Here is a 13,659-nt window from a genome sequence, read left to right on the forward strand (position 1 = left end):
CGGTCACTGAGTGACCAAAATTGGCTTTAAATTATTAGTTTAACCAATTATACACTTAAACCAAGCCATTGCTTTCTTACTATTACTTTTGAGTCGAGTTGTATGTATATCAGAGTATAATAATGTTTGACTGAAGGAAGTATCAGTGAATAGCTAGCCGAAAGGTGGTAATAGCCGAATGAGAAGAATAAAGAAAGCAGGCCACTATTTTGAAGGTACAATGTTTGGGTGTTTTTTCCTCAAAATGGCTGTTTGAAATATAACAAACTGAAAAGATCCCAATAATATCTGTTTGTTTCTCTCTATAGTTTGTTGTTCTTCCTGTAGCTGTTTTGCTTATTGAACAAAATCTTATACAGAAGAGGAGGCAATTCTTCAATAGGATGTATATTTTAAGTACATATATTCTTATTCGACGTTTAACCAAAGGTCATTGTTTATGGTTTCTTTGTTTTAACGCTAAGATGATTTATGATTTCTTAAAAGATCATACAAAGTCATATATGAAAAAATGGAAATCTTATGAAGATCATACTAAGATATAGTCTCTGATTTGTATTGTATCATATGGGATAATATAACATGAGCATATTTTGTAAGAACAGGAAATTCAAGTAGGTACCAAAAGGCAGGCTATTTTTGAAGAGATCCTTTTGTCAATCATGAACACTTCAGGAAGAGTTGGAGGAGATAGGCGAGTGTGACTCTGAGGAGGTGATACAGAATAGAGTGCTACTGAACAAAATCAAAGCAATCAGTCGTATGCACAGGTACTACATACTGGTCAGTGAGGAGAATGGACTCATAGCACAGCTAAAAGGTGCCACATCATAATGTTTACTGAGTTATACTAGAAAAATAAGAACAATGAATACGAAAATATATCTATTCCGCGTCAACATTTTTCCTTTAGAAGAACGTTCTGACGTGCATGTCTCAAAAATTTAATGAATATCAAATCCAAAATAGATTTTAGAAAAACAATGAAAGCATCACGATGTTGCAAAATATTTTCAGTTTCTTCTTCTTCTTCTTGAAGTGCCGTGTCAAAAGACTTTGGCAACCGTTAATGTCCTGCTTCTGACTCTGTTCATGACATCAGCGACGCTTTGAGAATTGGTCCATCGCATTATCTGGTCCAGAAACTGTGTCGGGCGTCTACCACGTTTCCTTTTGCCGTCGATTTTGCACGTTGTCACAACCTGCTCAATACCTTGTTTGCACATGATATGTCCGAAGAACGATGTTTGTCTTTGCATCACTTTCGCAAGCAGGTTCCTCGAACCAATAGTGCTATTCACAATTTCCTCGTTCGACTTCTTTTCCTTCCAGCTTATCTTCTGCATTCGTCTCAGAAACCACATTTCAGCTGCTTCCAGTTTCTTTATGTCTGATTTCATTAGAATCCAGTTTTCACATCCATACATCATTATTGGTATGACATAACAATTCAGAATTCTTTACCTCAGTTTGAACGGCATCTTTAAGTTCGAAAGGATGCTTCTCATTTCTGTAAACGCAGTCTTCGCCTCTGCGATCCGACATTTGATATCTGTGGAGCAGCTCCCGTCAGATGTTATCCAGCTGCCAAGATATTTGAACTTCTCGACTTGTTTAAGCGTTACTCCGTTCAACATTATTTCTGCCTTTTCTTTGTCCCAGTTGTTCATTATCATTACTTCTGTCTTCGCCGTGTTGATCTTCATACCGAATTTTTCACTTCGCTCATATATTACGTTTAACAGGTTTTGTAGGTCTTCCTGTGAGCCCGCGATCAGTCCAGTGTCGTCGGCGAATCGGATGTTGTTTATATTGTGTCCTCCCATATTTACACCTGGTTCGTCGTCAGAGTGTCTCATAATCATCTCCGTGTATAGTGAGAAAAGATCGGGTGAAGCTATACAACCTTGTCTAACACCTCGTTTCAGGTCTGTATAATCAGACAACTCGTTGTTAACACGAACATTTGCCTGTTGTCTGAAGTACAAGCTTTGTAGCACTCGGATATCTTTGTCTGCAAAATCAAAATCGTTTAGAATTTCGAATAAGATGTTATGCTCGACTCGATCAAACGCTTTTGTGTAATCAATAAAACAACAAAAAATCTTCTTTTGCATTTCTTTATTCCGTTCTTGCTTTCGTTTGATTACATATATAGCGTTCCTTGTGCCTTTGTCGGGCATGAAGCCGAACTGCATCTCGGTTACTTCCTCGTGTATGATCTTTCTCATTCTGTTCATGATAACTCTCAGGATGATCTTAGTTGAGTGGTTCATGATGCTGATCGTGCGGAAGTTGCTACAGTCGGTAGCCTTCGGCTTCTTTGGCAATGGTATGAAGGTGGATTCCATCATTTCCTCCGGCCATTCTCCAAATTCGTAGATTTCGTCGGCGAGATGTTGTAGCATTCCGATCCCAGTTTCTCCCAAACACTTTAGCAGCTCTGTGGGTCTTTGGTTTTGCGGCAGTAGCTTGATGACGATCTGGTGCGCCCTGTCGCGAAGCGCCTCCCCTACCGGACGCGTCTCCCGTTTGGGTTACGTTTACGTCGTTATGATGTCTTTGTATTGGAGCTGACATTATTGGTTTCTTGGCAGTTACTATGGTGGTTTGCCATTGCCTTCCATAGCCAGAGCCTCGTTAGTTCAGCAGCAAGGATGCTGCCTATCCAGGGAGCACCGCGAGGAGGTGAGGAGGTGTGCTAAATACTTTTTTCAACATTGAGCTGTGTTCATGTTTTGGTGCACTTTCTGCTCAACACCAAATAAGACCATTTTCTGAAAAAAGATATACTGATTTCAGCAAATTCTTGAATTACTTTTGAAGGTATCGGCTGCTGCTTTGAGAGAGCCGAAAGTGCACCAAAACATGAACACAGCTCAATGTTGAAAAAAGTATTTAGCACATAAACCGCTTTGAATTAGTAAGAGTCTCGTTATAGATCTTTGTGAACAGATGCGTCGGATCAAGACATCTTACGCTCTGAAGGGGTCTGATCATAAAATATTATGGTCTGAAAGTCTCTGACTAGTGGCAACAACAACAAAAAATATTAGTTCAAATCGGACTTAGCAATCCCTCCAACTAGGTCCGAATTAACCAATAACGTCAAGATATCAACAGTCGGCTATGATCGAAACACAACGCTAGTCATGACTCGACGTTCTTGCAAGGTCTTGTACGAATCTTGCAAAAATTTCTTCTGACATCTTTTAAACTTCTTGCAAAACTAACACCTTCATTCAAAAGTCTTGCAAGAATAACGGCGGCTTGCATGATTTTGTATGATCAATGGCTGAACAAAAGCCTTTTTTGGCATCCTATCCTAGTTCTTAGAGTGTTTGCTAGCTGGCATTGATATTAAGCTTGTTAGCCTTCCGTTTCGAAGCTGAAATAAGCAAGTTTTAGAATCCAACAGAAATTGCACGCCATATTAAAACACTTTTTGACAATGAAAAAAACAGGAAAAAAATTGGTCATTTTAGTTCTTTTGTCTTTTTGAATCCCGATTTCCATCGGGCGCGTTAACGGCGGCTGTCTTCCGGCAATCTGCTGACTATTTTTCAAATTGACGACAATCACATTCTCAATCCTTGTTGTTGCTCTTGTGTCATTGATATTGTAACTATGTATATAAATAATAATTAAACTAGGCTGTAATTAAGCGTGTCTGGATCATATGAGTGACAGCAGACCCCCATGTCTTCTGCCATGCCTCTCAAACACTAGGAGTTAATCCGGAGGCAACGGGCAGGTTATCGCGGCGAAGACGCGACGCGCGCTCAACAGTCCCACAATTAGGACCAAACTATCAGCGCATTGTTTCCGTGTATTAATTGTTTTTGCGACTATTTGATACAAATTTCCATGTAAAACACTCCTTTTTCAAACATTTCTTCTAAAACTTATAAATACAAAAAATTGAACACTAACCAAATGCTCATGCTACCTTAATGAACGAAAAACATTTCTCAATTTACTGTGATTATTATGTGAAAATTATTAGGAGAATACTATGTCACAGTTGTAATTTATTAATTGCTCTCAAACGAAGTTTGTAGCAATTATATTAGTCCTGTTGGTCATTTTTTATGTGATTCTTCGCTTGACCGATTTTTTGTCTGACACATTTGTCTGTTCGTCCAGTAAACGGGATAAACAAGTAGCGTCCATTGGGCAATACGTTTCATTAAAGGCCCTTAGCCGCGTTTAGCAGTCCAGTTTATAGTGGTAATTGATTCGTTTTCAACATTTTAACATCACGAATTTTAACAATTTTCGGACAAAAATAGCTTTTTTCTCAATTTTTTCTACCTTTATTGTCATTATTCAATTTTTCTAGACCCAGAAGACAGAAAACACGCTTAGTAACTGAAACATTTTTATTGTCCATGGAATAGTTATCATCTTTAATATCACAAATTTTAGCAATTGCTTGATAAATTTTGCTATTTCAAATTTTTGAACTTTTTGCCAATTTTTAGTTTTCTTCAGCCTCAAGAGCCAAGTAACTTGCTCTAGTTTTTGATAAATGTATAGTCTCGAAATTTAATGGAGTGGTTCTCAAGATTTTAACATCAGAAGTTTCAGCATTTTTTTTTTACAAAACTTGCAATTTTTTTCATTTTTTGTGACATTTTTGTCACTCTTCAAGTTTTTCAACCTCAGTGTTCACAAACGTCTTTAATGGTTTGCTAATAGTTACTGAAAAGTTTTTATTGGCCATGGAAAAGTTTTGAACATTAATATCACAATCTTTGGCAATTTTTTGATGAAGTTTGCACTTTTTTCAAGTCTTTTACTGGAGGTGTTATTTTTTAAGTTTCTTAACTCTCAAGAGCCAAAGAACTTTTGTTAGGGTTCGGTAAAGAGGTCACTGCATAGTTTTTTGGATGTAGTGGAAGTTTTTCAAGATTTTAATATCAAGAATTTGAGCAACTTTTAAAAAATTTATTTGCAATTTTTACAAGTTTTTTTTAAAAGAGTTTGAAAATTTTCTAGTTTTCTCCCCAACCAGGGGCCTAAAAAACTCGTCCGAAGATTGATAAAATGCTGTTGCAAAGTTTCTACTGTTTATGGTATGGTTCTCAATGTCTTGATGACTCGAGTTAGCAATTTTAAGAAAAAATTAAGTTTTATTCATATTTTCGAAAAATCGATATCATGTTTAGAAGAGGGATACTGGATGGTTTCTTGAGACCAGAAAATGGTTCTGGAGATAATGATGTCACAAATTTTAGCAAGATTTTGTTAATATTTGCCATTGTTTTTAAATTTTTTGATTACTTTTGTCCTTCTTCTGAGTTTAGCGATGATTACTGGCCGACGAATTTTTTTTCAGTCTTTCAGATGGATTACATGACAGAACTGCAGAGACAAAAAATAGTTTTGGAAATTTTTCTCACTGCAAAATGTGAAAACTTTTCTTTTGAATTTTGCACTTTCAGTTTTTTCTATATGATTTAATTACTAAAAAAAAGCTAGGAAACTAGAAGTTGCAAGGTAAAATCTCATCATGGAAGATATTCCTAACTCTCTCCCACTCTCTCTGTTGGCTGTATTTCCTTCCCTCTTTTTCTCGTTCACGTTTTGTCTCTCGCACTCCCTTTCTCTCTCTCTCTCTCTCTCTCTCTCTCTCTCTTTAACTCTTTTGTTGATGCCGCACTTCAGCTGCTGTTATGTGGCGTGATGTCATCATCTATACCCTCACATCACGACCTTTCATTTAAACCAAAGCTAGCCTAACCAAACCGTGGCTGGCTACTGACCAAGCCAACCACTCGCCGGTCGTTTGAGGGCAATTCACCGGGTTATGTTTAATAGCTGTCAAACCAAAATTTACTGCAAATAAGTGTTGTGGTCGTTTTTACGCGATCTCTAGCTTGACCGATTTTTCGTCTGACCCATTTGAATTTTCGTCCTCAAAAACGTGATCAACGGGTAGCTCGGGGGACGGGATATTAAGTGGTCGAGTAGCTCTCTCTTAGAGCCTTATGCCTTACTAGTCTCTAAGTATGCGATTCACCGAAGGTGTGAAGGACGGTTCTTAGTCTTAAAAGTTTGCCCCTCCCCCTCTGTGAGCCCCCTGCAGTCACTTCTGACGTGCATCAGCACTGAGTTACAATTGTACAAGGGTCCGGGTTATAATTTAGTGCTGGTGATGTAAAAATCTGTCCTTTACAATATGGAAACTAGGCTTGATTTTGATAAATTCTCCCCTCAAAGCAATGACTTCCTTCAAAATGAGGAATTCTTGCTCAAAAAGTCTCAATAAGAACGAGTAAAGTTTTTAGGTGGCTTAAGTGGAAACAAGCAACTACCCGTAGGCACTCTTAGCAGAAGCAGAGCCAGTTTGGAGATAGAGCTCATCAAACAGAATCGGAAGCTCAGCTTTGACCAGGCGCGGAAACTTGATGTCATCAATGAGGCCATGCCAAGTGGCAAGTTCAAGTCCAAAACTGCAGGTCCAGAAAGTTTAAGTGATTTAGAAGAAGGTGATGATTCCGAAGTTTCAACTTATGCAGATGAGAAATCTGAGAAGAAAGATGTTTAAACCAGAATCTGCCTGCATTACTTTATATTGTGGGAATTTTGTAAATTACTGTAAGCTTATCTTAAACAAATAGTTCATTGTTTTCTGCATAGCTAATTTTAAGACTCGTCAAACAAAGTGGATGGACGCAATGAGGTTTTTTGTCATCACGAAACTTTGGAATTTTCTTATTTTAAAAGTTTGGAGGACAAAAGTTTGGAGTTTTTGTGCTCACGCCTTAAAGTGGTGAATAGGAAACGAATTAATTGCTGTAAAATTCCCACAATATTTTTCCCACATCTATGCAATGTCCCCCGCCAAATAACGTACAATCGGTTTTCAGTGATATTTCAACGGATGATAAATGATGAATATCTTAAATGAACGTCGAAAATCTTAAACCTACTAACATTGGATGAATTTATTTTTCTCACTCGACAGGCGGGCAATTTAAATCAGTTGAAGGGTGATGTGTAAATCATTTTATCATTTTATGAATGCAAAAAAATGGGGAAGGTTAAAAAATAAAACATCTTGAAACAATATATATAATTTGGCTTATTATTCCAATGGTTTTTCCAAGCATGCACATTTTTAGTTGTCCCCGAACGAAGCTTGCAGTGATTGTTTTAGTCTTGAGGTTGTGTTATAGCGTTTATCTTTTAATTCAAGTTTCAGAGTTTCCGGAAGTCATTAATTTGATGAGTAGCTCCAGGAGCCCCTTTCAAGGTCAATATAAGACTCCTTTATAATGAGCAAGGTTAATAATAAAGCATGGCGGCCAATTTAAAATATCGAATTTAATTTTTTTGAAAAGAACTTTTTGAAACCGTTTTTCTACGTCACGTTAGTCTGTTTGGCAGCTATTTCGGCAATCTGCCGGCTAATTTTTTAACTATTGAGCTTTTTCAACCCTTCAGTTTAAATTCATGTAAATTTTGTCTGACACTAGAAAAGCGGATTTAAAAGTAAAAATTTCAGAATTTTTAATTGCTCTGGAACGAAGTTCATAGCAATTATTGTAAATGTGTGTCTTTTTTATGCAAAATTTTTGCTTGACGGTTTTGACTTTTCGAGTGACTTTTACGCCCTTGACTTTTTGCGTTTCGTGTGATCTAAAATTCTCTCTCAATCACAATTTCAAGCAGCTGAACTCAATAGCCCCCCCCCCCGACTGAATCAGGCTCCAATTGATTAGAGCTCCCACTAGACGTTCGAGAGCAATTCTTTTGACGTTTACTCGGTTATGTTTAATCTCTAAGTCTACAGAACACCAAAGCTGCTGAAAAAAATGAATTAATGTTGCGAATAGAGATTTTCGTGATCTGGACTCCCACATATGACTCCATCTTGTTCCGCCTCCCCGCAATTTCCTAATCCCCTAATCATCCACCTAATCTTAATTGACAATCCATTACATTCTCACACTGTCCAAACTCAGTATAGTCCTAATCCGCCCTCACCCTCTAATGGTTTTCTTTTATCACCTGTTATCCACATGAGAGCAGTTCGCTTGGCATCAGTTGGTTATGCATCTTATCCTCTCTACGCAACTAATGAAATTGCTAAACTCATTGTTAAACATCAAAATTATGATCATCATTTGGGATGCACATTTAAAAAATAGCCTATTTAAGCATGTAATTTTTACAGCTATTGCTGAAAATGCAAACAATTTTTATTAAAATTCTTGTGCATTTTCGCGGCTGAAATGTTTGAAAACACAATATTCGTCATTAGTTAAAAACTTAAATGGCCTGTACAGGTAGTCTTGTGGCTTGAAATTTAATCTTTCCACTTTTATACTAATATGAAGAAATTGATATTTTAAAAAAAATCGATCTGATTCTCTTAATGGTAAAATTGATTTCTGTAATTGCGGTTTTGGAAACTTTGATAGGATTTTCTTACTGCCTGATTTTCAAAGTCTTTTTCTAGTCACTAGAAGGCAGAGTTGTTGTTTGATTGATAATTAAAGATTTCGTGAATAGTTCTAAAGTTGTCTTGCTTTTTTTCTGTTTCTGTACTTTTATTCACTCAAAAAAACCTGAAGAGTTCAAATTTTGCGAATGATTTTTCATCTCACTTATTTGCAGCTAAATTAAAGTCAGCGAAAATTAATTATGTAATAAATATGCTGTCCCTACTACAAAGAATCCGCTTAAAAAAACTGATTGAACAATATCGATTCGCGGGCCAAACTTTCTTCCATAGAATTCTAAGTGGCTCTAATGTTAATCAGCATGTCTTCGTATTGGTTACAGAGGGTGGGAGGGAGGCGGAGAGAAGAATGGGAGTCTTTGAGGATGGAGAAGGGGAAAGCGAGAGAGGGAATGAGAAAAGAGAGGAACAGTTTGCGAGAAACTTGCAAGTTCTTACAAGTTAACCGTTCGACTTGCAAGTTCTTTTAAGTTAACCAACCATTCGACTTACAAGGCTCTTACAAGTTAATCATTAGACTTACAAGTCACTTACAAGTTAACCATTCGCACACACACACACACAAACACACACACACACACACACACATACACACACACACGCACGCACACACACACACACACGCGCGCGCGCACATACACACACACAGAGCGAGAGCGAGTTTCTCTTTTTTACCTGAACTCAGTTACTTTTCTTTTGTATGGACAGTGAATCCTGTTAACATCCGTATTTTCTATCGAAAACCCCTTCACGCTCAATTTTTTTCCTACTGAATTCAGTTTTTGTCCCTTTTTCTCATTTGAAATCAAAATTATCCTATTTTTTATCGTGAAAAAAAAAAGAAAACTTGCAACACCTGCATTTTTTTCAGGATTCTTGATGAGAATTTTTCTACATTACCAAGTGAGAAATATGAACGCAGCAACAACTTCAAGTATCCTCGCTCAGGGATTTGTCTAGTAAGAGAAGCAATTGAAAGCAATTGAGAGGCAAAAAAGTAGTCAAACAAACAAGGAAATTTTTTCTCATTGAAATCTAAAACGTAAGACCATTGACAATAGAACCTTTAAAAAATGAGAATCTTTTTAATATCCGCACAGAGATAGCTGGGGCTATTATTGGCCTTCTCTTGGTTTTTTATTTTGACGTTGCGATTTTTGTTACGACCAATCTTTGCTTTTTGTTCATTCGTTCATGCAATTTCAACTGAAGTGCGTGCGTGGCGTCATTTTTTGCTCTTATTATCAGACAATAACCGTAACTACTTGAGCTATGTTTGTTTTTTTTGGAAATGTTCAAAGACAGAAAAGGTTGAAGTCATCTTTGTTCGAAAGTCAACTTCTTTAGCATGTATTTTCTTGTGGAATTTTTTTGGGGTTTCAAATGATTTGCAACAAATACGCACAACAATTCAAATGTACATATGATATCAAGCAAGTAGGACAAACCCTAGTTGTGCTACTTTTACAGCCATAAGGGGTATAGAGCTCCGGCTAGTTTTTTCTGAGCGCAAAGTAGGCTTAACTAAACCTATCTGACTTACCGACTCAGGAAAATACAGAAATTAAACTTTGGTGGTAATTATATTCAACACTAAAGTCAATAACATATCCAACGAACTGACTAGAATAAAGTAGGCATGCAATGTTCAAAAAGGAATGGAGTCTTCTCAGTCTAATATTGGTGGAGAATATTGGAGAATACGCATTCTAGTCTATCATCTGCTGACCAAGAATACTGAAATTACATGTTTTTTATTCTGACCAAAAATGCAAATAGTCTTAAATCAGATTAAGTTGACCACATATACTGCATTATATTTATTAGTCATAGAGCAATGAAGACTGGCTATTATTTGTTACCAAGGTTGATCGAAATAAGAAGAAAAATTGACTAGGAAGCAGGAAATTATTTAGGGTTTTAGATACTGTACTAAAATCCTGTTAATTATAAAGCCGCGCAGTGATATGGTTGCATCAGATTTTATGCGTATAATTGGTGCCGTATTAAAAACATACATCCTTTAATAAGCTGAAGCAGAAAATCGAAGAGCGTAACGATTTCTTAGAAAACTCTCAACATTGCTAAAAAGTCAAGTTAAAATGTTTTTTGAGATCTTCCCAGTTTAAGCTTTAGTGAAGATACTGTTCGTTATTCTCTTTTGAGGTCAGGTTCGAGAGTGACCTTGGCTGAGTTGCTGAATTAAACATTGATAATACTGATAGAGCACTGCTGTTAAAGAAGTCTCACACAGTCTTCCATTAATTATTTCCTTCAACCTTTGAATTTGAAATTTTCCGGAAAAAGTTTGATAAATTTTATATGATATTGCATCGAAAATTGTTTTTCATGAAAAACTTCAAAAATTTTCAGCGATAAATCCAGAGAAAGTGATGACTTTAGGTAAAATAGCATTGAATTAACATTTTTGGCTGAATATTCACTGAATTTAGGCAACTGTACTGATGAAGTCATAGCGGAGGAAAATAATCCTTTAGCTTAAATGTTTGGGCAATTTTGAAATTTTCCATTACAATTGCATAAATTCAACGCTAAATTATGTAATTTCACTCACCTTGTGGATCTTTATTATTGCGAAAATTTTCCCAAGGCTTTTATATTGGTAAATTTGTGCCACTTTTAAATATTCTGCGCTTTTGGCATTGAAAACATTTGTCCGAGGTGCAAAAACTTGGATTTTTTTTTCATTTTTTGATAAAGTGATTACTCGATTGCAGTCAGTCCGATGTAATCTCTCTTTTTTGCCAAGCTATATTTATGGTTGATAGTGTCTGTTCATTGATCATATCATGATGATTTCTCAGTAAGTTAAACTTTACTTTTCTTTAATCACTGTTTTCATAATTTTCTTCACTTTCCCGACGTTTTTATCCTCTAAAGATTTTGCTTTCGTTCCAATCCTAGTCGAACTCTTGCAATGCAAAAAATGGCGACTAACTCCCCCGAATCAAAATGTCACCAAATGATTGATACCAATGATCAAAAGATTAGAGTCAATTACACTTGTCGCTAGATTTTTCTTTCACTTTTCGCAAGGACCGTGGTACTTATTTCTTTTCGCAAGGACCATGGTACTTATTTCTTTCTAATCAAGTGTCTTCGAAAAATTATCGTGACTATTTGGAGCGGCTAATCCACACAGCAGACAGCGTTTTAAATCAGCTCGCCTTGGTTGCATTTTCATTGTTGTAAAACCATATAATAAAACAAACAGTTAACAACAAATAGGTACATTTAATACAGTTATAACATACGCTACAATTGGAAAAGGTCATTTTTGTAACCTGAAATATCAACTAAGCTGAAGAACTCAAACAAAATCTATGGTAATGCCATAGTTTACAAAGTTGGCATGAATTGAGATCTATTGATTGTTATTCAACCAAGCGCGACAGAATTTGGTCAGCATATCATTAAAGGACTTAAATGGCAAGTTTAGACTGACCAGTTTTTATTTCTAAGCGAAACCTTAAAAACTTTGAGATTTTCAAGATGTTTGTTACAGACCCAATCCGATGTGCCGAAAACATTGCTGATAGTTTAAAATCTCACAACGTATCGGCCAATCAGATTAATCTAGTCGCACAAGATGATGTGAACTTAATTCTATTCTGTTTTCACTCGGCTGAAAATGACGCCACAATTATCGGCAGTTACTTTCTTCGGCTACGCGACAGAAAGAGGTCACGTGCTACAACAGTTCGTGACACAGTTATGTCTAGTGATGCTAAGAGCAGCAGTTCTTCTGTTGTGTTGTTGTGTCAACTTCCTGGAAAGATGGATATTGTTCACATGTCGGTAGACAGCCGACTGCTTCAACTGTTGTCGATTGTGTACTGTCGGGAGATTAACGGGAAAACCATCTATTTTGTTGATCTCATTGATGTAAGAAAGCTTTTAACTTCGTTTTTTAAATGTAGAGGTCAAGCCCATTTGTATGATTACCTTTTGACCACTGGGAAATCATATTTAAAATCCAAAAAATCATCAATTTCATATATGCTCTTTCATGATTATTTCGTATTCCAAGAATATGGCAAAGGATTTTGATTGGAGAAAGCGCCTATCGAACAAATTCTAGCCTTTGGCTCGCACTCCGAAATGTAACTTAATTTTTCCTTTTACGACTGAAAACGTTGGGCGAAATTTAGAAAGAATTTGGGCGACTTAAAAAATGACGCAAAATACAGAGATAAACTAACATTCAGAATGTAAAAATAGAGACATTTCGTAATCCGGAAAGTAAATGAAAGCTTGTGAATTTCCAGTTCTTAATTTCCACAAACTTCCAAATCGCAAGTTGAGAATGAACACTAGAGATGAATCGCGGATGACCTCAAATAAATGTGTACTGCTTTTTAAATCAGGTTTACTATATAATAGATGGAATCTTTTCTGTTTGTGCGCCCAGCACTTTATGAATCTCTTGTCACAGATCAAGCTACTGTTACATAGTAAGTTATCATGTAAAAATACATGATACTAAAATTATGAAAAATGATGAACTAAAATTAGGAATGTGGAAAGACGGAATGTCCAGGAAGTGAAAAGCTAACAATAACTCAGAGGGTGAACTGCTGGTCAAATCAGAAGAAGAGAATGAATAACTAGGGGTGAGATAGTGATGACCTCAAATAAACTCTTACTTCTGAAAAGTAAATCACAAATTACTGGTAATCATATGTGCAATAGTGTTATTGCCTGCAAATTTGAATGATTTTAAACCCAATTAATAATCACGAGAGTAAAGTAAAATTTGTTGGAAAACGTTTTTTTTTTTATTTTTAAGGTGGTAATTTTCGATAACGTTTTAAAGCAAGGACACAAAGCACTGCCATCAGTCCGTACTTCTGAACTGAAAAAAATGACCCAAAATTCTAGCGAGATGGTTCTTTTACTGATAATAACCCTGGTTGTTGTATAACAGGTCTTTTCATGAATCTAAGTATTTTAGGAAAATTTCGTCCACTATTGCTTTTTTCGTAGGCCGACAAAAGTTTCATTAAAAGATATCTTTCAGTTGCAAAAAAATATCTTTTCAGTTGCAAAAGATATCTTTTCAGTTGCATAAAAATTTTAGTTACAAGAAATTCATGTACAGCCATTAACAATCAGGTTTATTACAACAGCAGTCTCAACAGTTTGTGAGTTTGAGAATGAACTTG

At 36.2% G+C, this 13,659-nt stretch overlaps 1 protein-coding gene across 1 annotated transcript in view; it reads left to right on the plus strand.

Moving 5' to 3' along the window:
- The first annotated feature begins 11,842 nt into the window (after positions 1-11,842).
- Positions 11,843-13,659, plus strand: part of LOC142336428 (uncharacterized) — a 58,907-nt gene continuing 57,090 nt past the window's right edge. Inside the window, exon 1 of the mRNA XM_075385259.1 lies at positions 11,843-12,379. Within this exon, the coding sequence (XP_075241374.1) occupies positions 11,987-12,379 (393 nt within the window). The 5' untranslated portion in view covers positions 11,843-11,986. The remainder of the gene's footprint in view (positions 12,380-13,659) is intronic.

Source organism: Convolutriloba macropyga, chromosome 3, assembly GCF_964194025.1.
Source record: "Convolutriloba macropyga chromosome 3, txConMacr16.3, whole genome shotgun sequence".
Taxonomy (NCBI): Eukaryota; Metazoa; Xenacoelomorpha; order Acoela; family Convolutidae; genus Convolutriloba; species Convolutriloba macropyga.